This window comes from Somniosus microcephalus, unplaced genomic scaffold (assembly GCF_052327205.1).
Source record: "Somniosus microcephalus isolate GS21.2 unplaced genomic scaffold, FLI_Smic_1.0 unresolved_chr6, whole genome shotgun sequence".
NCBI lineage: Eukaryota > Metazoa > Chordata > Chondrichthyes > Squaliformes > Somniosidae > Somniosus > Somniosus microcephalus.
In genome coordinates, this window is record NW_028225184.1 from 12,692,270 (window position 1) to 12,717,520 (window position 25,251).

At 50.1% G+C, this 25,251-nt stretch overlaps 1 protein-coding gene across 1 annotated transcript in view; it reads right to left on the reverse strand.

The window, feature by feature from the left end:
* Window positions 1-25,251, reverse strand: part of eif3f (eukaryotic translation initiation factor 3, subunit F) — a 35,013-nt gene that overhangs the window by 3,596 nt on the left and 6,166 nt on the right. Inside the window, exons 3-6 of the mRNA XM_085978198.1 lie at window positions 24,762-24,899; window positions 19,536-19,627; window positions 16,149-16,285; window positions 14,577-14,690 (exon numbers count right to left, since the gene is read on the reverse strand). Coding sequence (XP_085834324.1) covers window positions 14,577-14,690; window positions 16,149-16,285; window positions 19,536-19,627; window positions 24,762-24,899 — 481 coding nt within the window. The remainder of the gene's footprint in view (window positions 1-14,576; window positions 14,691-16,148; window positions 16,286-19,535; window positions 19,628-24,761; window positions 24,900-25,251) is intronic.

The window sequence follows — 25,251 nt, forward strand, 5'->3', positions numbered from 1 at the left end:
AACTCACTCCCGGGTATCTGTTATTCTATATATAAACCCCCCTGAGCCCCTCGATTAGATTCCAGCCTGTAACTCACTCCCGGGTATCTGTTATTCTATATATAAACCCCGGAACCCCTCGATTAGATTCCAGCCTGTAACTCACTCCCGGGTATCTGTTATTCTATATATAAACCCCCCGAACCCCTCGATTAGATTCCAGCCTGTGACTCACCCCCGGGTATGTTATTCTATATATAAACCCCCCCGAACCCCTCGATTAGATTCCAGCCTGTAACTCACTCCCGGGTATCTGTTATTCTATATATAAACCCCCGAACCCCTCGATTAGATTCCAGCCTGTAACTCACTCCTGGGTATCTGTTATTCTATATATAAACCTCTGCCCCTCACCCCTCGATTAGATTCCAGCCTGCAACTCACTCCCGGGTATCTGTTATTCTATATATAAACCCCCCGAACCCCTCGATTAGATTCCAGCCTGTAACTCACTCCCAGGTACCTGTTATTCTATAGATAAACCCCCCGAACCCCTCGGTTAGATTCCTGCCTGTAACTCACTCCCGGGTATCTGTTATTCTATATATAAACCCCCGAACCCCTGGATTAGATTCCAGCCTGTAACTCACTCCCGGGCATCTGTTATTCTATATATAAACCCCCCGAACCCCTTGATTAGATTCCAGCCTGTAACTCACTCCCGGGTATCTGTTATTCTATATATAAACCCCCCGAACCTCTCGATTAGATTCCAGCCTGTGACTCACCCCCGGGTATCTGTTATTCTATATATAAACCCCCCTGAACCCCTCGATTAGATTCCAGCCTGTCACTCACTCCCGGGTATCTGTTATTCAAAATATAAACCCCCGAACCCCTCGATTAGATTCCAGCCTGTAACTCACTCCTGGGTATCTGTTATTCTATATATAAACCCCCCGAACCCCTCGATTGGATTCCAGCCTGTAACTCACTCCCGGGTATCTGTTATTCTATATATAAACCCCCCGAACCCTTCGATTAGATTGCAGCCTGTAACTCACTCCCGGGTATCTGTTATTCTATATATAAACCCTCCCGAACCCCTCGATTAGATTCCAGCCTGTAACTCACTCCAGGTTATCTTTTATTCTATATATAAACCCCCCCGAACCCCTCGATTAGATTCCAGCCTGTAACTCACTCCCGGGTATCTGTTATTCTATATATAACCCTCCCCGAACCCCTCGATTAGATTCCAGCCTGTAACTCACTCCCGGCTATCTGTTATTCTATGTATAAAGCCCCCGAACCCCTCGATTAGATTCCAGCCTGTAACTCACTCCCGGGTATCTGTTATTCTATATATAAACCCCCCCGAACCCCTCGATTAGATTCCAGCCTGTAACTCACTCCCGGGTATCTGTTATTCTATATATAAACCCCCCCGAACCCCCCGATTAGATTCCAGCCTGCAACTCACTCCCGTGTATCTGTTATTCTATATATAAGCCCCGCGAACCCCTCGATTAGATTCCAGCCTGTAACTCTCTCCCGAGTATCTGTTATTCTATATATAAACCCCCCGAACCCCTCGATTAGATTCCAGCCTGCAACTCACTCCCGGGTATCTGTTATTCTGTATATAAACCCCCCGAACCCCTCGATTAGATTCCAGCCTGTAACTCACTCCTGGGTATCTGTTATTCTCGATATAAACCCCCCCGAACCCCTCGATTAGATTCCAGTCTGTAACTCACTCCCGGGTATCTGTTATTCTATATATAACCACCCCCCGAACCCCTCGATTAGATTGCAGCCTGTAACTCACTCCCGGGTATCTGTTATTCTATATATAAACCCTCCCGAACCCCTCGATTAGATTCCAGCCTGTAACTCACTCCAGGTTATCTTTTATTCTATATATAAACCCCCCCGAACCCCTCGATTAGATTCCAGCCTGTAACTCACTCCCGGGTATCTGTTATTCTATATATAACCCCCCCCGAACCCCTCGATTAGATTCCAGCCTGTAACTCACTCCCGGCTATCTGTTATTCTATATATAAACCCCCCCGAACCCCTCGATTAGATTCCAGCCTGTAACTCACTCCCGAGTATCTGTTATTCTATATATAAACCCCCCGAACCCCTCGATTAGATTCCAGCCTGTAACTCACTCCCGGGTATCTGTTATTCTATATATAAACCCCCCGAACCCCTCGATTAGATTCGAGCCTGTAACTCACTCCTGGGTATCTGTTATTCCATATATAAACCCCCCGAACCCCTCGATTAGATTCCAGCCTGTAACTCACTCCCGGGTATCTGTTATTCTATATATAAACCCCCCAAACCCCTCGATTAGATTCCAGCCTGTAACTCACTCCCGGGTATCTGTTATTCTATATATAAACACCCCCGAACCCCTCGATTAGATTCCAGCCTGTAACTCACTCCCGGGTATCTGTTATTCTATATATAAACCCCCCGAACCCCTCGATTAGATTCCAGTCTGTAACTCACTCCCGGGTATCTGTTATTCTATATATAAACCCCCCGAACCCCTCGATTAGATTCCAGCCTGCAACTCACTCCCGGGTATCTGTTATTCTATATATAAACCATCCGAACCCCTCGATTAGATTACAGTCTGTAACTCACTCCCGGGTATCTGTTATTCTATATATAAACCCCCCGAACCCTCGATTAGATTCCAGCCTGTAACTCACTCCCGGGTATCTGTTATTCTATATATAAACCCCCCCGAACCCCTCGATCAGATTCCAGCCTGTAACTCACTCCCGGGTATCTGTTATTCTATATATAAACCCCCGGACCCCTCGATTAGATTCCAGCCTGTAACTCACTCCCGGGTATCTGTTATTCTATATATAAACCCCCCGAACCCCTCGATTAGATTTCAGCCTGTAACTCACTCCCGGGTATCTGTTAGTCTATAAAAAAACCTCCCCGAACCCCGCGATTAGATTCCAGCCTGTAACTCACTCCCGGGTATGTGTTATTCTATATATAAACCCCACGAACCCCTCGATTAGATTCCAGCCTGTAACTCACTCCCGGTTATCTGTTATTCTATATATAAACCCCCCGAACCCCTCGATTAGATTCCAGCCTGTAACTCACTCCCGCGTATCTGTTATTCTATATATAAACCCCACCGAACCCCTCGATTAGATTCCAGCCTGTAACTCACTCCCGGGTATCTGTTATTCTATATATAAACCCCCCGAACCCCTCGATTAGATTCCAGCCTGTAACTCACTCCCGGGTATCTGTTATTCTATATATAAACCCCCCCAAACCCCTCGATTAGATTCCAGCCTGTAACTCACTCCCGGGTATCTGTTATATATATATATAAACCCCCCCGAACCCCTCGATTAGATTCCAGCCTGTAACTCACTCCCAGGTACCTGTTATTCTATAGATAAACCCCCCGAACCCCTCGGTTAGATTCCTGCCTGTAACTCACTCCCGGGTATCTGTTATTCTATATATAAACCCCCGAACCCCTGGATTAGATTCCAGCCTGTAACTCACTCCCGGGTATCTGTTATTCTATATATAAACCCCCCGAACCCCTTGATTAGATTCCAGCCTGTAACTCACTCCCGGGTATCTGTTATTCTATATATAAACCCCCCGAACCTCTCGATTAGATTCCAGCCTGTGACTCACCCCCGGGTATCTGTTATTCTATATATAAACCCCCCTGAACCCCTCGATTAGATTCCAGCCTGTCACTCACTCCCGGGTATCTGTTATTCAAAATATAAACCCCCGAACCCCTCGATTAGATTCCAGCCTGTAACTCACTCCCGGGTATCTGTTATTCTATATATAAACCCCCCGAACCCTTCGATTAGATTGCAGCCTGTAACTCACTCCCGGGTATCTGTTATTCTATATATAAACCCTCCCGAACCCCTCGATTAGATTCCAGCCTGTAACTCACTCCAGGTTATCTTTTATTCTATATATAAACCCCCCCGAACCCCTCGATTAGATTCCAGCCTGTAACTCACTCCCGGGTATCTGTTATTCTATATATAACCCTCCCCGAACCCCTCGATTAGATTCCAGCCTGTAACTCACTCCCGGCTATCTGTTATTCTATGTATAAAGCCCCCGAACCCCTCGATTAGATTCCAGCCTGTAACTCACTCCCGGGTATCTGTTATTCTATATATAAGCCCCGCGAACCCCTCGATTAGATTCCAGCCTGTAACTCTCTCCCGAGTATCTGTTATTCTATATATAAACCCCCCGAACCCCTCGATTAGATTCCAGCCTGCAACTCACTCCCGGGTATCTGTTATTCTGTATATAAACCCCCCGAACCCCTCGATTAGATTCCAGCCTGTAACTCACTCCTGGGTATCTGTTATTCTCGATATAAACCCCCCCGAACCCCTCGATTAGATTCCAGTCTGTAACTCACTCCCGGGTATCTGTTATTCTATATATAACCACCCCCCGAACCCCTCGATTAGATTGCAGCCTGTAACTCACTCCCGGGTATCTGTTATTCTATATATAAACCCTCCCGAACCCCTCGATTAGATTCCAGCCTGTAACTCACTCCAGGTTATCTTTTATTCTATATATAAATCCCCCCGAACCCCTCGATTAGATTCCAGCCTGTAACTCACTCCCGGGTATCTGTTATTCTATATATAACCCCCCCCGAACCCCTCGATTAGATTCCAGCCTGTAACTCACTCCCGGCTATCTGTTATTCTATATATAAACCCCCCCGAACCCCTCGATTAGATTCCAGCCTGTAACTCACTCCCGAGTATCTGTTATTCTATATATAAACCCCCCGAACCCCTCGATTAGATTCCAGCCTGTAACTCACTCCCGGGTATGTGTTATTCTATATATAAACCCCCCCCGAACCCCTCGATTAGATTCCAGCCTGTAACTCACTCCCGGGTATCTGTTATTCTATATATAAACCCCCTGAACCCCTCGATTAGATTCCAGCCTGTAACTCACTCCCGGGTATCTGTTATTCTATATATAAACCCCCCGAACCCTCGATTAGATTCCAGTCTGTAACTCACTCCCGGGTATCTGTTATTCTATATATAAACCCCCTGAACCCCTCGATTAGATTCCTGCCTGTAACTCACTCCCGGGTATCTGTTATTCTATATATAAACCCCCCGAACCCCTCGATTAGATTCCAGCCTGTAACTCACTCCCGGGTATCTGTTATTCTATATATAAACCCCCTGAACCCCTCGATTAGATTCCAGCCTGTAACTCACTCCCGGGTATCTGTTATTCTATATATAAACCCCCCGAACCCCTCGATTAGATTCCAGCCTGTAACTCACTCCCGGGTATCTGTTATTCGATATATAAACCCCCTGAACCCCTCGATTAGATTCCAGCCTGTAACTCACTCCCGGGTATGTGTTATTCTATATATAAACCCCCCCGAACCCCTCGATTAGATTCCAGCCTGTAACTCACTCCTGGGTATCTGTTATTCTATATATAAAACCCCCGAACCCCTCGATTAGATTCCAGCCTGTAACTCACTCCCGGGTATCTGTTATTCTATATATAAACCCCCCGAACCCCCCGATTAGATTCCAGCCTGTAACTCACTCCCGAGTATCTGTTATTCTATATATAAACCCCCCGAACCCCTCGATTAGATTCCAGCCTGTAACTCACTCCCGGGTATCTGTTATTCTATATATAAACCCCCGAACCCCTCGATTAGATTCCAGCCTGTAACTCACTCCTGGGTATCTGTTATTCTATATATAAACCCCCCGAACCCCTCGATTAGATTCCAGCCTGTAACTCACTCCCGGGTATCTGTTATTCTATATATAAACCTCTGCCCCTCACCCCTCGATTAGATTCCAGCCTGCAACTCACTCCCGGGTATCTGTTATTCTATATATAACCCTCCCCGAACCCCTCGATTAGATTCCAGCCTGTAACTCACTCCCGGCTATCTGTTATTCTATGTATAAAGCCCCCGAACCCCTCGATTAGATTCCAGCCTGTAACTCACTCCCGGGTATCTGTTATTCTATATATAAGCCCCGCGAACCCCTCGATTAGATTCCAGCCTGTAACTCTCTCCCGAGTATCTGTTATTCTATATATAAACCCCCCGAACCCCTCGATTAGATTCCAGCCTGCAACTCACTCCCGGGTATCTGTTATTCTGTATATAAACCCCCCGAACCCCTCGATTAGATTCCAGCCTGTAACTCACTCCTGGGTATCTGTTATTCTCGATATAAACCCCCCCGAACCCCTCGATTAGATTCCAGTCTGTAACTCACTCCCGGGTATCTGTTATTCTATATATAACCACCCCCCGAACCCCTCGATTAGATTGCAGCCTGTAACTCACTCCCGGGTATCTGTTATTCTATATATAAACCCTCCCGAACCCCTCGATTAGATTCCAGCCTGTAACTCACTCCAGGTTATCTTTTATTCTATATATAAATCCCCCCGAACCCCTCGATTAGATTCCAGCCTGTAACTCACTCCCGGGTATCTGTTATTCTATATATAACCCCCCCCGAACCCCTCGATTAGATTCCAGCCTGTAACTCACTCCCGGCTATCTGTTATTCTATATATAAACCCCCCCGAACCCCTCGATTAGATTCCAGCCTGTAACTCACTCCCGAGTATCTGTTATTCTATATATAAACCCCCCGAACCCCTCGATTAGATTCCAGCCTGTAACTCACTCCCGGGTATGTGTTATTCTATATATAAACCCCCCCCGAACCCCTCGATTAGATTCCAGCCTGTAACTCACTCCCGGGTATCTGTTATTCTATATATAAACCCCCTGAACCCCTCGATTAGATTCCAGCCTGTAACTCACTCCCGGGTATCTGTTATTCTATATATAAACCCCCCGAACCCTCGATTAGATTCCAGTCTGTAACTCACTCCCGGGTATCTGTTATTCTATATATAAACCCCCTGAACCCCTCGATTAGATTCCTGCCTGTAACTCACTCCCGGGTATCTGTTATTCTATATATAAACCCCCCGAACCCCTCGATTAGATTCCAGCCTGTAACTCACTCCCGGGTATCTGTTATTCTATATATAAACCCCCTGAACCCCTCGATTAGATTCCAGCCTGTAACTCACTCCCGGGTATCTGTTATTCTATATATAAACCCCCCGAACCCCTCGATTAGATTCCAGCCTGTAACTCACTCCCGGGTATCTGTTATTCGATATATAAACCCCCTGAACCCCTCGATTAGATTCCAGCCTGTAACTCACTCCCGGGTATGTGTTATTCTATATATAAACCCCCCCGAACCCCTCGATTAGATTCCAGCCTGTAACTCACTCCTGGGTATCTGTTATTCTATATATAAAACCCCCGAACCCCTCGATTAGATTCCAGCCTGTAACTCACTCCCGGGTATCTGTTATTCTATATATAAACCCCCCGAACCCCCCGATTAGATTCCAGCCTGTAACTCACTCCCGAGTATCTGTTATTCTATATATAAACCCCCCGAACCCCTCGATTAGATTCCAGCCTGTAACTCACTCCCGGGTATCTGTTATTCTATATATAAACCCCCGAACCCCTCGATTAGATTCCAGCCTGTAACTCACTCCTGGGTATCTGTTATTCTATATATAAACCCCCCGAACCCCTCGATTAGATTCCAGCCTGTAACTCACTCCCGGGTATCTGTTATTCTATATATAAACCTCTGCCCCTCACCCCTCGATTAGATTCCAGCCTGCAACTCACTCCCGGGTATCTGTTATTCTATATATAAACCCCCCGAACCCCTCGATTAGATTCCAGTCTGTAACTCACTCCCGGGTATCTGTTATTCTATATATAAACCCCCCGAACCCCTCGATTAGATTCCAGCCTGCAACTCACTCCCGGGTATCTGTTATTCTATATATAAACCATCCGAACCCCTCGATTAGATTACAGTCTGTAACTCACTCCCGGGTATCTGTTATTCTATATATAAACCCCCCGAACCCTCGATTAGATTCCAGCCTGTAACTCACTCCCGGGTATCTGTTATTCTATATATAAACCCCCCCGAACCCCTCGATCAGATTCCAGCCTGTAACTCACTCCCGGGTATCTGTTATTCTATATATAAACCCCCGGACCCCTCGATTAGATTCCAGCCTGTAACTCACTCCCGGGTATCTGTTATTCTATATATAAACCCCCCGAACCCCTCGATTAGATTTCAGCCTGTAACTCACTCCCGGGTATCTGTTAGTCTATAAAAAAACCTCCCCGAACCCCGCGATTAGATTCCAGCCTGTAACTCACTCCCGGGTATGTGTTATTCTATATATAAACCCCACGAACCCCTCGATTAGATTCCAGCCTGTAACTCACTCCCGGGTATCTGTTATTCTATATATAAACCCCCCGAACCCCTCGATTAGATTCCAGCCTGTAACTCACTCCCGCGTATCTGTTATTCTATATATAAACCCCACCGAACCCCTCGATTAGATTCCAGCCTGTAACTCACTCCCGGGTATCTGTTATTCTATATATAAACCCCCCGAACCCCTCGATTAGATTCCAGCCTGTAACTCACTCCCGGGTATCTGTTATTCTATATATAAACCCCCCCAAACCCCTCGATTAGATTCCAGCCTGTAACTCACTCCCGGGTATCTGTTATATATATATATAAACCCCCCCGAACCCCTCGATTAGATTGCAGCCTGTAACTCACTCCCAGGTACCTGTTATTCTATAGATAAACCCCCCGAACCCCTCGGTTAGATTCCTGCCTGTAACTCACTCCCGGGTATCTGTTATTCTATATATAAACCCCCGAACCCCTGGATTAGATTCCAGCCTGTAACTCACTCCCGGGTATCTGTTATTCTATATATAAACCCCCCGAACCCCTTGATTAGATTCCAGCCTGTAACTCACTCCCGGGTATCTGTTATTCTATATATAAACCCCCCGAACCTCTCGATTAGATTCCAGCCTGTGACTCACCCCCGGGTATCTGTTATTCTATATATAAACCCCCCTGAACCCCTCGATTAGATTCCAGCCTGTCACTCACTCCCGGGTATCTGTTATTCAAAATATAAACCCCCGAACCCCTCGATTAGATTCCAGCCTGTAACTCACTCCTGGGTATCTGTTATTCTATATATAAACCCCCCGAACCCCTCGATTGGATTCCAGCCTGTAACTCACTCCCGGGTATCTGTTATTCTATATATAAACCCCCCGAACCCTTCGATTAGATTGCAGCCTGTAACTCACTCCCGGGTATCTGTTATTCTATATATAAACCCTCCCGAACCCCTCGATTAGATTCCAGCCTGTAACTCACTCCAGGTTATCTTTTATTCTATATATAAACCCCCCCGAACCCCTCGATTAGATTCCAGCCTGTAACTCACTCCCGGGTATCTGTTATTCTATATATAACCCTCCCCGAACCCCTCGATTAGATTCCAGCCTGTAACTCACTCCCGGCTATCTGTTATTCTATGTATAAAGCCCCCGAACCCCTCGATTAGATTCCAGCCTGTAACTCACTCCCGGGTATCTGTTATTCTATATATAAACCCCCCCGAACCCCTCGATTAGATTCCAGCCTGTAACTCACTCCCGGGTATCTGTTATTCTATATATAAACCCCCCCGAACCCCTCGATTAGATTCCAGCCTGCAACTCACTCCCGTGTATCTGTTATTCTATATATAAGCCCCGCGAACCCCTCGATTAGATTCCAGCCTGTAACTCTCTCCCGAGTATCTGTTATTCTATATATAAACCCCCCGAACCCCTCGATTAGATTCCAGCCTGCAACTCACTCCCGGGTATCTGTTATTCTGTATATAAACCCCCCGAACCCCTCGATTAGATTCCAGCCTGTAACTCACTCCTGGGTATCTGTTATTCTCGATATAAACCCCCCCGAACCCCTCGATTAGATTCCAGTCTGTAACTCACTCCCGGGTATCTGTTATTCTATATATAACCACCCCCCGAACCCCTCGATTAGATTGCAGCCTGTAACTCACTCCCGGGTATCTGTTATTCTATATATAAACCCTCCCGAACCCCTCGATTAGATTCCAGCCTGTAACTCACTCCAGGTTATCTTTTATTCTATATATAAATCCCCCCGAACCCCTCGATTAGATTCCAGCCTGTAACTCACTCCCGGGTATCTGTTATTCTATATATAACCCCCCCCGAACCCCTCGATTAGATTCCAGCCTGTAACTCACTCCCGTCTATCTGTTATTCTATATATAAACCCCCCCGAACCCCTCGATTAGATTCCAGCCTGTAACTCACTCCCGAGTATCTGTTATTCTATATATAAACCCCCCGAACCCCTCGATTAGATTCCAGCCTGTAACTCACTCCCGGGTATGTGTTATTCTATATATAAACCCCCCGAACCCTCGATTAGATTCCAGCCTGTAACTCACTCCCGGGTATCTGTTATTCTATATATAAACCCCACCCGAACCCCTCGATTAGATTCCAGCCTGTAACTCACTCCCGGGTATCTGTTATTCTATATATAAACCCCCTGAACCCCTCGATTAGATTCCAGCCTGTAACTCACTCCCGGGTATCTGTTATTCTATATATAAACCCCCCGAACCCTCGATTAGATTCCAGTCTGTAACTCACTCCCGGGTATCTGTTATTCTATATATAAACCCCCTGAACCCCTCGATTAGATTCCTGCCTGTAACTCACTCCCGGGTATCTGTTATTCTATATATAAACCCCCCGAATCCCTCGATTAGATTCCAGCCTGTAACTCACTCCCGGGTATCTGTTATTCTATATATAAACCCCCTGAACCCCTCGATTAGATTCCAGCCTGTAACTCACTCCCGGGTATCTGTTATTCTATATATAAACCCCCCGAACCCCTCGATTAGATTCCAGCCTGTAACTCACTCCCGGGTATCTGTTATTCGATATATAAACCCCCTGAACCCCTCGATTAGATTCCAGCCTGTAACTCACTCCCGGGTATGTGTTATTCTATATATAAACCCCCCCGAACCCCTCGATTAGATTCCAGCCTGTAACTCACTCCTGGGTATCTGTTATTCTATATATAAAACCCCCGAACCCCTCGATTAGATTCCAGCCTGTAACTCACTCCCGGGTATCTGTTATTCTATATATAAACCCCCCGAACCCCCCGATTAGATTCCAGCCTGTAACTCACTCCCGAGTATCTGTTATTCTATATATAAACCCCCCGAACCCCTCGATTAGATTCCAGCCTGTAACTCACTCCCGGGTATCTGTTATTCTATATATAAACCCCCCGAACACCTCGATTAGATTCCAGCCTGTAACTCACTCCCGGGTATCTGTTATTCTATATATAAACCCCCCGAACCCCTCGATTAGATTCCAGCCTGTAACTCTCTCCCGAGTATCTGTTATTCTATATATAAACTCCCCGAACCCCTCGATTAGATTCCAGCCTGTAACTCACTCCCGGGTATCTGTTATTCTATATATAAACCCCCCGAACCCTCGATTAGATTCCAGCCTGTAACTCACTCCCGGGTATCTGTTATTCTATATATAAACCCCCCCCGAACCCCTCGATTAGATTCCAGCCTGTAACTCACTCCCGGGTATCTGTTATTCTATATATAAACCCCCTGAACCCCTCGATTAGATTCCAGCCTGTAACTCACTCCCGGGTATCTGTTATTCTATATATAAACCCCCCGAACCCTCGATTAGATTCCAGTCTGTAACTCACTCCCGGGTATCTGTTATTCTATATATAAACCCCCTGAACCCCTCGATTAGATTCCTGCCTGTAACTCACTCCCGGGTATCTGTTATTCTATATATAAACCCCCCGAACCCCTCGATTAGATTCCAGCCTGTAACTCACTCCCGGGTATCTGTTATTCTATATATAAACCCCCCGAACCCATCGATTAGATTCCAGCCTGTAACTCACTCCCGGGTATCTGTTATTCTATATATAAACCCCCCGAACCCCTCGATTAGATTCCAGCCTGTAACTCACTCCCGGGTATCTGTTATTCTGTATATAAACCCCCTGAACCCCTCGATTAGATTTCAGCCTGTAACTCACTCCCGGGCATCTGTTATTCTGTATATAAACCCCCCGAACCCCTCGATTAGATTCCAGCCTGTAACTCACTCCCGGGTATCTGTTATTCTATATATAAACCCCCTGAACCCCTCGATTAGATTCCAGTCTGTAACTCACTCCCGGGTATCTGTTATTCTATATATAAACCCCCCCGAACCCTTCGATTAGATTCCAGCCTGTAACTCACTCCCGGGTATCTGTTATTCTATATATAAACCCCCCCGAACCCCTCGATTAGATTCCAGCCTGTAACTCACTCCCGGGTATCTGTTATTCTATATATAAACCCCCCCGAACCCCTCGATTAGATTCCAGCCTGTAACTCACTCCCGGGTATCTGTTATTCTATATATAAACCTCCCGAACCCCTCGATTAGATTCCAGGCTGTAACTCACTCCCGGGTATCTGTTATTCTATATATAAACCCTCCTGGACCCCCGATTAGATTCCACCCTGTAACTCACTCCCGGGTATCTGTTATTCTATATATAAACCCCCCGAACCCCTCGATTAGATTCCAGTCTGTAACTCACTCCCGGGTATCTGTTATTCTATATATAAACCCCCCGAACCCCTCGATTAGATTCCATTCTGTAACTCACTCCCGGGTATCTGTTATTCTATATATAAACCCCCCGATTAGATTCCAGCCTGTAACTCACTCCCGGGTATCTGTTATTCTATATATAAACCCCCCCAAACCCCTCGATTAGATTCCAGCCTGTAACTCACTCCCGGGTATCTGTTATTCTATATATAAACCCCACCCCCCAAATCCCTCGATTAGATTCGAGCCTGTAACTCGCTCCCGGATATCTGTTATTCTATATATAAACCCCCCCGAACCCTTCGATTAGATTCCAGCCTGTAACTCACTCCCGGGTATCTGTTATTCTATATATTAGCCCCCCGAACCCCTCGATTAGATTCCAGCCTGTAACTCACTCCTGGGTATCTGTTATTCTCTATATAAACCCTCCCGAACCCCTCGATTAGATTCCAGGCTGTAACTCACTCCCGGGTATCTGTTATTCTATATATAAACCCTCCTGGACCCCCGATTAGATTCCACCCTGTAACTCACTCCCGGGTATCTGTTATTCTATATATAAACCCCCCGAACCCCTCGATTAGATTCCAGTCTGTAACTCACTCCCGGGTATCTGTTATTCTATATATAAACCCCCCGAACCCCTCGATTAGATTCCATTCTGTAACTCACTCCCGGGTATCTGTTATTCTATATATAAACCCCCCGAACCCCTCGATTAGATTCCAGCCTGTAACTCACTCCCGGGTATCTGTTATTCTATATATAAACCCCCCCAAACCCCTCGATTAGATTCCAGCCTGTAACTCACTCCCGGGTATCTGTTATTCTATATATAAACCCCACCCCCCAAATCCCTCGATTAGATTCGAGCCTGTAACTCGCTCCCGGATATCTGTTATTCTATATATAAACCCCCCCGAACCCTTCGATTAGATTCCAGCCTGTAACTCACTCCCGGGTATCTGTTATTCTATATATTAGCCCCCCGAACCCCTCGATTAGATTCCAGCCTGTAACTCACTCCTGGGTATCTGTTATTCTCTATATAAACCCTCCCGAACCCCTCGATTAGATTCCAGCCTGTAACTCACTCCCGGGTATCTGTTATTCTATATATAACCCCCCCCCCAAAACCCCTCGATTAGATTGCAGCCTGTAACTCACTCCCGGGTATCTGTTATTCTATATATAAACCCTCCGAACCCCTCGATTAGATTCCAGCCTGTAACTCACTCCCGGGTATCTGTTATTCTATATATAAACCCCCCCGAACCCCTCGATTAGATTCCAGCCTGTAACTCACTCCCGTGTATCTGTTAATCTATATATAAGCCCCCCGAACCCCTCGATTAGATTCCAGCCTGTAACTCACTCCTGGGTATCTGTTATTCTCTATATAAACCCCCCCGAACCCCTCGATTAGATTCCAGTCTGTAACTCACTCCCGGGTATCTGTTATTCTATATATAACCCCCCCCGAACCCCTCGATTAGATTGCAGCCTGTAACTCACTCCCGGGTATCTGTTATTCTATATATAAACCCCCCGAACCCCTCGATTAGATTCCAGCCTGTAACTCACTCCCGGGTATCTGTTACTCTATATATAAACCCCCCCGAACCCCTCGATTAGATTCCAGCCTGTAACTCACTCCTGGGTATCTGTTAGTCTATATATAAACCCCCCGAACCCCTCGATTAGATTCCAGCCTGTAACTCACTCCCGGGTATCTGTTATTCTATATATAAACCCCCTGAACCCATCGATTAGATTCCAGCCTGTAACTCACTCCCGGGTATCTGTTATTCTATATATAAACCCCCCGAACCCCTCGATTAGAATAAATTTGGGGACTTACATTGATGTTACTGTTCAACATGGCCTCAAAGTCCGGGGCTGAAATCTTCGGAACCTTGTTGACAAGATCAATGAGAAATCTCCCGACTGTATTGTCAGCAATTACCTTCCCTGACTGGAGAAAGAGAGAGAGAGAGAGAGAGGATCAATTAACTGAGCATGGGCTGATGAAGCAGTCCGTGTCCGCATGCAGCAAGGCCTGGCCTCCTCCTGTTCCTGTGTAACAGGCTCGAGGGGCTGAATGGGCCTCCTCCTGTTCCTGTGTAACAGGCTCAAGGGGCTGAATGGGCCTCCTCCTGTTCCTGTGTAACAGGCTCGAGGGGCTGAATGGGCCTCCTCCTGTTCCTGTGTAACAGGCTCGAGGGGCTGAATGGGCCTCCTCCTGTTCCTGTGTAACAGGCTCGAGGGGGCTGAATGGGCCTCCTCCTGTTCCTGTGTAACAGGCTCGAGGGGCTGAATGGGCCTCCTCCTGTTCCTGTGTAACAGGCTCGAGGAGCTGAATGGACCTCCTCCTGTTCCTGTGTAACAGGCTCGAGGGGGCTGAATGGGCCTCCTCCTGTTCCTGTGTAACAGGCTCGAGGGGCTGAATGGGCCTCCTCCTGTTCCTGTGTAACAGGCTCAAGGGGGCTGAATGGGCCTCCTCCTGTTCCTGTGTAACAGGCCCGAGGGGCTGAATGGGCCTCCTCCTGTTCCTGTGTAACAGGCTCGAGGGCTGTATGGGGCTCCTCCTGATCCTGTGTAACAGGCTCAAGGGGGCTGAATGGGCCTCCTCCTGTTCCTGTGTAACAGGCCCGAGGGGCTGAATGGGCCTCCTCCTGTTCCTGTGTAACAGGCTCGAGGGCTGTATGGGGCTCCTCCTGATCCTGTGTAACAGGCTCGAGGGGGCTGAATGGGCCTCCTCCTGTTCCTGTGTAACAGGCTCGAGGGGCTGAATGGCCTCCTCCTGTTCCTGTGTAACAGGCTCGAGGGGACTGAATGGGCCTCCTCCTGTTCCTGTGTAACAGGCTCGAGGGGGCTGAATGGGCCTCCTCCTGTTCCTGTGTAACAGGCTCGAGGGGCTGAATGGGCCTCCTCCTGTTCCTGTGTAACAGGCTCGAGGGGGCTGAATGGGCCTCCTCCTGTTCCTGTGTAACAGGCTCGAGGGGGCTGAATGGGCCTCCTCCTGTTGCTGTGTAACAGGCTCGAGGGGCTGAATGGGCCTCCTCCTGTTCCTGTGTAACAGGCTCAAGGGGGCTGAATGGGCCTCCTCCTGTTCCTGTGTAACTGGCTCGAGGGGGCTGAATGGGCCTCCTCCTGTTCCTGTGTAACAGGCTCGAGGGGCTGAATGGGCCTCCTCCTGTTCCTGTGTAACAGGCTCGAGGGGGCTGAATGGGCCTCCTCCTGTTTCTGTGTAACAGGCTCGAGGGGCTGAATGGGCCTCCTCCTGTTCCTGTGTAACAGGCTCGAGAATGGGCCTCCTCCTGTTCCTGTGTAACAGGCTCGAGGGGGCTGAATGGGAGTCGGTGGATGGGAGGGAGGGATGGAGCCGGTGGCTGGGGTACCGAAATGTTGAAGGTGGCTCGGCTAAACTCACCAGAACCTCTTCTGTGTACTGCAGGACTGTGGTCAGCATGTCCTGGATACGGGCTGCCGAGCTGCCCACCTGCTGAAGGTCACTGGACAAGCTGATTGTCCGCCCTGGGCTGGTTCGGGTTCTCTGAATCACATCGACTGCGGGGGAGGAAAAGAGAGAGAGAGAGAGAGGGAAGAGTTAAAACCGAGCATAGAAAGATAGGAGCAGGAGGAGGCCGTTCAGCCCCTCGAGCCTGCTCCGCCATTCAATGAGATCATGGCTGATCATCTACCTCACCTTCACTTTCTCAACCTATCCCCTGAGTATCCAGAAAATCTGTCGAACTCTGCCTTGGATATACTCAATGACTGAGCCTCCACAGCCCCCTGGGGTCGAGAATTCCAAGGATTAACCACCCTCTGAGTGAAGAAATTCCTCCTCATCTCAGTCCAAAATGGCCGACCCCTTATCCTGAGCCTGTGGCCCCTGGTTCTTGACTCCCCAGCCAAGGGGGAAACAGCCTCTCGGTCCTGTCCCTCACTGAGTGAGTCTGGAGACAGGAGCCTCTCGGTCCTGTCCCTCACTGACGGGAGTCCACAGACAGGAGCCTCTCGGTCCTGTCCCTCACTGACGGGAGTCCACAGACAGGAGCCTCTCGGTCCTGTCCCTCACCGAGGGGAGTCTGGAGACAGGAGCCTCTCGGTCCTGTCCCTCACTGACGGGAGTCTGGAGACAGGAGCCTCTCGGTCCCGTCCCTCACTGACGGGAGTCCACAGACAGGAGCCTCTCGGTCCTGTCCCTCACCGAGGGGAGTCTGGAGACAGGAGCCTCTCGGTCCTGTCCCTCACTGAGGGGAGTCTGGAGACAGGAGCCTCTCGGTCCTGTCCCTCACTGAGTGAGTCTGGAGACAGGAGCCTCTCGGTCCTGTCCCTCACCGAGGGGAGTCTGGAGACAGGAGCCTCTCGGTCCTGCCCCTCACTGAGTGAGTCTGGAGACAGGAGCCTCTCGGTCCTGTCACTCACTGAGTGAGTCTGGAGACAGGAGCCTCTCGGTCCTGTCCCTCACCGAGGGGAGTCTGGAGACAGGAGCCTCTCGGTCCTGTCCCTCACCGAGGGGAGTCTGGAGACAGGAGCCTCTCGGTCCTGTCCCTCACTGAGTGAGTCTGGAGACAGGAGCCTCTCGGTCCTGTCCCTCACTGAGGGGAGTCTGGAGACAGGAGCCTCTCGGTTCTGTCCCTCACTGACGGGAGTCCACAGACAGGAGCCTCTCGGTCCTGTCCCTCACTGAGTGAGTTTGGAGACAGGAGCCTCTCGGTCCTGTCCCTCACCGAGTGAGTCTGGAGACAGGAGCATCTCGGTCCTGTCCCTCACTGAGGGGAGTCTGGAGACAGGAGCCTCTCGGTCCTGTCCCTCACCGAGTGAGTCTGGAGACAGGAGCATCTCGGTCCTGTCCCTCACTGAGGGGAGTCTGGAGACAGGAGCCTCTCGGTCCTGTCCCTCACCGAGTGAGTCTGGAGACAGGAGCCTCTCGGTCCTGTCCCTCACTGAGTGAGTCTGGAGACAGGAGCCTCTCTGTCCTGTCCCTCACCGAGGGTAGTCTGGAGACAGGAGCCTCTCAGTCCTGTCCCTCACTGAGGGGAGTCTGGAGACAGGAGCCTCTCAGTCCTGTCCCTCACTGAGTGAGTCTGGAGACAGGAGCCTCTCGGTCCTGTCCCTCACCGAGGGGAGTCTGGAGACAGGAGCCTCTCGGTCCTGTCCCTCACCGATTGAATCTGGAGACAGGAGCATCTCGGTCCTGTCCCTCACCGAGTGAGTCTGGAGACAGGAGCCTCTCGGTCCTGTCCCTCACTGAGTGAGTCTGGAGACAGGAGCCTCTCTGTCCTGTCCCTCACCGAGGGGAGTCTGGAGACAGGAGCCTCTCGGTCCTGTCCCTCACCGAGGGGAGTCCGGAGACAGGAGCCTCTCGGTCCTGTCCCTCACTGACGGGAGTCCACAGACAGGAGCCTCTCGGTCCTGTCCTTCACCGAGGGGAGTCTGGAGACAGGAGCCTCTCGGTCCTGTCCCTCACCGAGTGAGTCTGGAGACAGGAGCCTCTCGGTCCTGTCCCTCACTGAGAGGAGTCTGGAGACAGGAGCCTCTCGGTCCCGTCCCTCACCAAGGATAGAGATGGAGGAGGTTACAGAGATAGGGAGGGTTGAAGGGGCTGGAGGAGGTTACAGAGATAGGGAGGCATGTAGGTGCTGGAGGAGGTTACAGAGATAGGGAGGCATGTAGGTGCTGGAGGAGGTTACAGAGATAGGGAGGGTTGTAGGGGCTGGTGGAGGTTACAGAGATAGGGAGGGGTGTAGGGGCTGGAGGTGGTTACAGAGATTGGGAGGGGCGTAGGAGCTGGAGGAGGTTACAGAGATAGGGAGGGGTGTAGGGACTGGAGGAGTTTACAGAGATTGGAAGGGGTGTAGGGGCTGGAGGAGGTTACAGAGATAGGGAGGGGTGTAGGGCTGGAGGAGGTTACAGAGATAGGGAGGTTGTAGGGGCTGGAGGAGGTTAGAGATAGGGAGGGGTGTAGGGGCTGGAGGAGGTTAGAGAGATAGGGAGGGGTGTAGGGGCTGGAGGAGGTTACAGAGATAGGGAGGGTTGTAGGGCTGGAGGAGGTTACAGAGATAGGGAGGGGTGTAGGGCTGGAGGAGGTTACAGAGATAGGGAGGTTGTAGGGGCTGGAGGAGGTTACAGAGATAGGGAGGGGTGTAGGGGCTGGAGGAGGTTAGAGAGATAGGGTGGGGTGTATGGGCTGGAGGAGGTTACAGAGATAGGGAGGGGTGTAGGGGCTGGAGGAGGTTACAGAGGTAGGGAGGGTTGTAGGGGCTGGAGGAGGTTACAGAGATAGGGAGGGGTGTAGGGGCTGGAGGAGGTTACAGAGATAGGGAGGGGTGTAGGAACTGGAGGAGGTTACAGAGATAGGGAGGGGTGTAGGGGCTGGTGGAGGTTACAGAGATAGGGAGGGGTGTAGGGGCTGGAGGAGGTTACAGAGATAGGGAAGGTTGTAGGGGCTGGAGGAGGTTACAGAGTTAGGGAGGGTTGTAGGGCTGGAGGAGGTTACAGAGATAGGGAGGGTTGTAGGGACTGGAGGAGGTTACAGAGATAGGGAGGGGTGTAGGGGCTGGTGGAGGTTACAGAGATAGGGAGGGGTGTAGGGGCTGGCGGAGGTTACAGAGATAGGGAGGGGTGTAGGGGCTGGAGGAGGTTACAGAGATAGGGAGGGTTGTAGGGGCTGGAGGAGGTTACAGAGATAGGGAGGGTTGTAGGGACTGGAGGAGCTTACAGAGATAGGGAGGGGTGTAGGGGCTGGAGGAGGTTGCAGAGATAGGGAGGGGTGTAGGGGCTGGAGGAGGTTTAGTGAATTGATTCTTACTTCCAATTCTCTCCGTGTCGTAATATACATATTTCACTGTCAGCGGTGTGAACATCACACCCATAGTTTTGCCAGGGACTCCCAGGGGCGTGCTGTGAATGAGAGAGAGAGAGAGAGAGAGACTTAACAATCACAAACGCTGGCCAGATACAATCAGGTCATCCAAAACTCTGCTGCCCCAAGTCCTAACTCGCACCGAGTCCCGTTCACCCATCACCCCGTGCTCGCTGACCTACATGACTCCCGGTTAAGCAGCGCCTCGATTTTAAAATTCTCATCCTTGTTCTCAAATCCCTCCATGGCCTTCGCCCCTCCCTATCTCTGTAACCACCTCCAGCGCCTACACCCCTCCCTATCTCTGTAACCTCCTCCAGCCCCTACAACCCTCCCTTCTCTGTAACCTCCTCCAGCCCCTACCCCCCTCCTTATCTCTGTAACCTCCTCCAGCCCCTACACCCCTCCCTATCTCTGTAACCTCCTCTAGCCCCTACACCCCTCCCTATCTCTGTAACCTCCTCCAGCCCCGACACCCCTCCCTATCTCTGTAACCTCCTCCAGCCCCAACACCCCTCCCTATCTCTGTAACCTCCTCCAGCCCCTACAACCCTCCCTATCTCTGTAACCTCCTCCAGCCCCTACAACCCTCCCTAACTCTGTAACCTCCTCCAGCCCCTACACCCCTCCCTATCTCTGTAACCTCCTCCAGCCCCTACACCCCTCCCTATCTCTGTAACCTCCTCCAGCTCCTACACCCCTCCCTATCTCTGTAACTCCTCCAGCCCTACACCCCTCCCTATCTCTGTAACCTCCTCCAGCCCCTACACCACTCCCTATCTCTGTAACATCCTCCAGCCCCTACACCCCTCCCTATCTCTGTAACCTCCTCCAGCCCTCCCTATCTCTGTAACCTCCTCCAACCCCTACAACCCCTCCCTATCTCTGTAACCTCCTCCAGCCCCTACAACCCCTACAACCTCTCCCTATCTCTGTAACCTCATCCAGCCCCTACACCCCTACCTCTCATTCTTCTAAACTCTAGCGAATACAAGCCCAATCGACCCAATCTCTCTTCATACGTCGTTCCTGCCATCCCAGGTATCAGTCTGGTGAATCTTCGCTGCAGTCCCTCCATGGCAAAAACATCCTTCCTCAGATAAGGCGACCAAAACTGCACACAATACTCAAGGTGTGGTCTCGTTGTTGTCACGTAAGCAAAAGAAGGAAAAGTGCATAAAGATAGAGATGTTGAACACTGAAGGCAGCGCGAACCAGAGTCGGAGGAGCGTCAGTCGACAGAACGCAGCAAGAACCCACAGAAGCGAGCTTCAGGACAACGGAACACAGCAAGAACCCAGAGAAGCGAGCTTCAGTCAACAGAACACAGCAAGAACCCAGAGAAGCGAGCTTCAGTCAACAGAACACAGCAAGAACCCAGAGAAGCGAGCTTCAGTCAACAGAACACAGCAAGAACCCAGAGAAGCGAGCTTCAGTCAACAGAACACAGCAAGAACCCAGACAAGCAAGCCGCAGTCAACAGAACACAGCAAGAACCCAGAGAAGCGAGCATCAGTCAACAGAATGCAGCAAGAACCCAGAGAAGCGAGCTTCAGTCAACAGAACGCAGCAAGAACCCAGAGAAGCGAGTTTCAGTCAACAGAACGGAGCAAGAACCCAGAGAAGCAAGCTCCAGTCAACAGAACACAGCAAGAGAAGAAAGGGACCGCGCCAGTCACTCGGAAGGAACGCCGAGGCTCAAACGAACAGACTGTGACTATCTCTTTGTTAAGTATGACTTCTTTGTACTGGATGGTGAATGCTTAATAAACCTGTTTTACTTATACCTATAGAAACTTAGAAGATAGGAGCAGGAGTAGGCCATTCGGCCCCTCGAGCCTGCTCCACCATTCAATGCGATCATGGCTGATCATCCAAATTCAGTACCCTGTCCCTGCCTTCTCCCCATACCCCTTGATCCCTTTAGCCTTAAGAAATATATCCAACTCCTTCTTGAATATATTTAATGAATTGGCCTCTCCTGCCTTCTGTGGTAGAGAATTCCACAGGTTCACCACTCTCTGGGTGAAGAAATTCCGCCTCATCTCTGTCCTAAATGGCTTCCCCCTTATCCTTAGACTGTGACCCCTGGTTCTGGACTCCCCCGCCATTGGGAACATCCTTCCTGCATCTAGTCTGTCCAGTCCTGTCAGAATTTTATAAGTTTCAATGAGATCCCCTCTCATTCTTCTAAACTTCAGCGAGTACAAGCCCAATCGACCCAATCTCTCCTCATACGTCATTCCTGCCATCCCAGGTATCAGTCTGGTGAATCTTCGCTGCACTCCCTCCATGGCAAGAACATCATTCCTCAGGTAAGGTGACCAAAACTGCACACAATACTGAAGATGTGGTCTCACCAAGGCCCTGTACAACTGCAGCAAGACATCCTTGTTCCTGTACTCGAACCCTCTCGCTACGAAGGCCAACATACAATTTGCCTTCTTAACCGCCTGCTGCACCTGCATGCTTACCTTCAGCGACTGGTGCACAAGAACACCCAGGTCTCATTGCACTTCCCCTTCTCCCAATCTATTGCCCTTCAGATAATAATCTGCCTTCCTGTTTTTGCCACCAAAGTGGATAACCTCACATTTATCCACATTATACTGCATCTGCCATGCTTCTGCCCAATCACCCAACCTGTCCACATCATCCTGGAGTTTCTCAGCATCCTCCTCACAGCACACACGCCCACCCAGCTTTGTGTCGTCTGCAAATTTGGAGATATTACATCTAGTTCCCTTGTCTAGATCATTAATATATATTGTGAATAGCTGGGGTCCAAGGACAATATAGTCAACAGAACGCAGCAAGAACCCAGAGAAGTGAGCTTCAGTCAACAGAACGCAGCAAGAACCCAGAGAAGCGAGCTTCATTCAACGGAATGCAGCAAGAACCCAGAGAAGCGAGCTTCAGTCAACAGAACACAGCAAGAACCCAGAGAAGCGAGCTTCAGTCAACAGAACGCAGCAAGAACCCAGAGAAGCGAGCTTCAGTCAACAGAACACAGCAAGAGAATAAAGAGACCGCGCCACAGTCGCTCGGAAGGAACGCCGAGGCTCAAACGAACAGACTGTGACTATCTCCTTGTTAAGTATGACTTCTTTGTCCTGGATGGTGAATGCTTAATAAACCTGTTTCACTGATACACAATATACCTGTACCCAGAGTGGTTCGTGTTGTCACGGACACATTATTATAAAGAGCTTTTGGAAGCTACACCCCTCCAGCACCACTCAATCGCGGCGGCTCTTTAACTACTGCTAGTCCTGCAGCATCAACTGTCTCCCCCTGATTCAATTCAATCTTCCGATTCAACCCCCCACCCTCCACCTCCCCCAACTCTACCCCAACCAGTGTCTCTGTACCTGGAGCACGGTGAGCAGTTCTGGGCATCACATCTCAGGAAGGATATACTGGCCTTGGGGGGAGCGCCGCGTAGGTTTACCAGAATGATACCCGGACTCCGAGGGGCTAAATTACGAGATTACACAAACTAGGGTTGTATTCTCTGGAATTTAGAAGGTTAAGAGGTGATCTGATGGAGGTTTTCCAGATATTAAGGGGAACTGATTGGGTAGACAGAGAGAAACTATTTCCGCTGGTTGGGGATTCTAGGACTAGGGGGCACGGTCTAAAAATTAGAGCCAGACCTTTCAGGAGTGATGTTAGGAAACACTTCTACACACAAAGGGTGGTCGAAGTTTGGAACTCTCTTCTGCAAAGGGCAATTGATGCTGGGGATCAATTGTTACTGTTAAATCGGAGATTGATAGATTTCTGTTAACCAAAGATATTGAGGGATATGGGGCAAAGGCGGGTGGATGGAGTTAGGTCACAGATCAGCCATGGTCTCAGAGAATGGCGGAGCAGGCTCGAGGGGCTGAATGGGCTCCTCCTGTTCCTGTGTAACAGGCTCGAGGGGCTGAATGGGCCTCCTCCTGTTCCTGTGTAACAGGCTCGAGGGGGCTGAATGGGCCTCCTCCTGTTCCTGTGTAACAGGCTCGAGGGGCTGAATGGGCCTCCTCCTGTTCCTGTGTGACAGGCTCGAGGGGGCTGAATGGGCCTCCTCCTGTTCCTGTGTAACAGGCTCGAGGGACTGAATGGTTCTCCTCCTGTTCCTGTGTAACAGGCTCGAGGGGCTGAATGGGCCTCCTCCTGTTCCTGTGTAACAGGCTCGAGGGGGACTGAATGGGCCTCCTCCTGTTCCTGTGTAACAGGCTCGAGGGGGCTGAATGGGCCTCCTCCTGTTCCTGTGTAACAGGCTTGAGGGACTGAATGGGCCTCCTCCTGCTCCTGTGTAACAGGCTCAAGGGGGCTGAACGGGCCTCCTCCTGTTCATGTGTAACAGGCTCGAGGGGCTGACTGGGCCTCCTCTTGTTCCTGTGTAACAGCTAGAGGGGCTGAATGGCCTCCTCCTGTTCCTGTGTAACAGGCTCGAGGGGGCTGAATGGGCCTCCTCCTGTTCCTGTGTAACAGGCCCGAGGGGCTGAATAGGCCTCCTCCTGTTCCTGTGTAACAGGCTCGAGGGACTGAATGGGCCTCCTCCTGCTCCTGTGTAACAGGCTCGAGGGGGCTGAACGGGCCTCCTCCTGTTCATGTGTAACAGGCTCGAGGGGCTGAATGGGCCTCCTCCTGTTCCTGCGTAACAGGCTTGAGGGGGTTGAATGGGCCTCCTCCTGTTCCTGTGTAACAGGCTCGAGGGGCTGACTGGGCCTCCTCCTGTTCCTGTGTAACAGCTAGAGGGGCTGAATGGCCTCCTCCTGTTCCTGTGTAACAGGCTCGAGGGGGCTGAATGGGCCTCCTCCTGTTCCTGTGTAACAGGCCCGAGGGGCTGAATAGGCCTCCTCCTGTTCCTGTGTAACAGGCTCGAGGGGGCTGAATGGCCTCCTCCTGTTCCTGTGTAACAGGCTCGAGGGGGGCTGAATGGGCCTCCTCCTGTTCCTGTGTAACAGGCTCGAGGGGCTGAATGGGCCTCCTCCTGTTCCTGTGTAACAGGCTCGAGGGGGCTGAATGGGCCTCCTCCTGTTCCTGTGTAACAGGCTACAGGGGCTGAATGGGCCTCCTCCTGTTCCTGTGTAACAGGCTACAGGGGCTGAATGCTCAACTGTGACACCCAGTCCTCAACTGTGTACGTGAACGCGGGGCTCACGACCGCACGGGCCTCACCTCACGTAAGCTTTGATGCTCATCCTCCCATCTTGTAACATCGTGTCCACGGTAACATGCACAGGATTTTGAGCTTCCCGACTGTAGTATTCGTGGATCAACACCGAATGCTCCGTGATATCGTGTCCCGTGGCAAACCTGTGGTTCAATCAAATGAGAATCCCCCATTAATAACAGCTGACTGGTGTCTCTCAGTCCCTCTCTCTCTCAGGGAGATATCTGTACACTGACTGGTGTCTCTCAGTCCCTCTCTCTCAGGGAGATATCTGTACATTGACTGGTGTCTCTCAGTCCCTCTCTCTCAGGGAGATATCTGTACGCTGACTGGTGTCTCTCAGTCCCTCTCTCCCAGGGAGATATCTGTACACTGACTGGTGTCTCTCAGTCCCTCTCTCTCAGGGAGATATCTGTACACTGACTGGTGTCTCTCAGTCCCTCTCTCTCAGGGAGATATCTGTACACTGACTGGTGTCTCTCAGTCCCTCTCTCT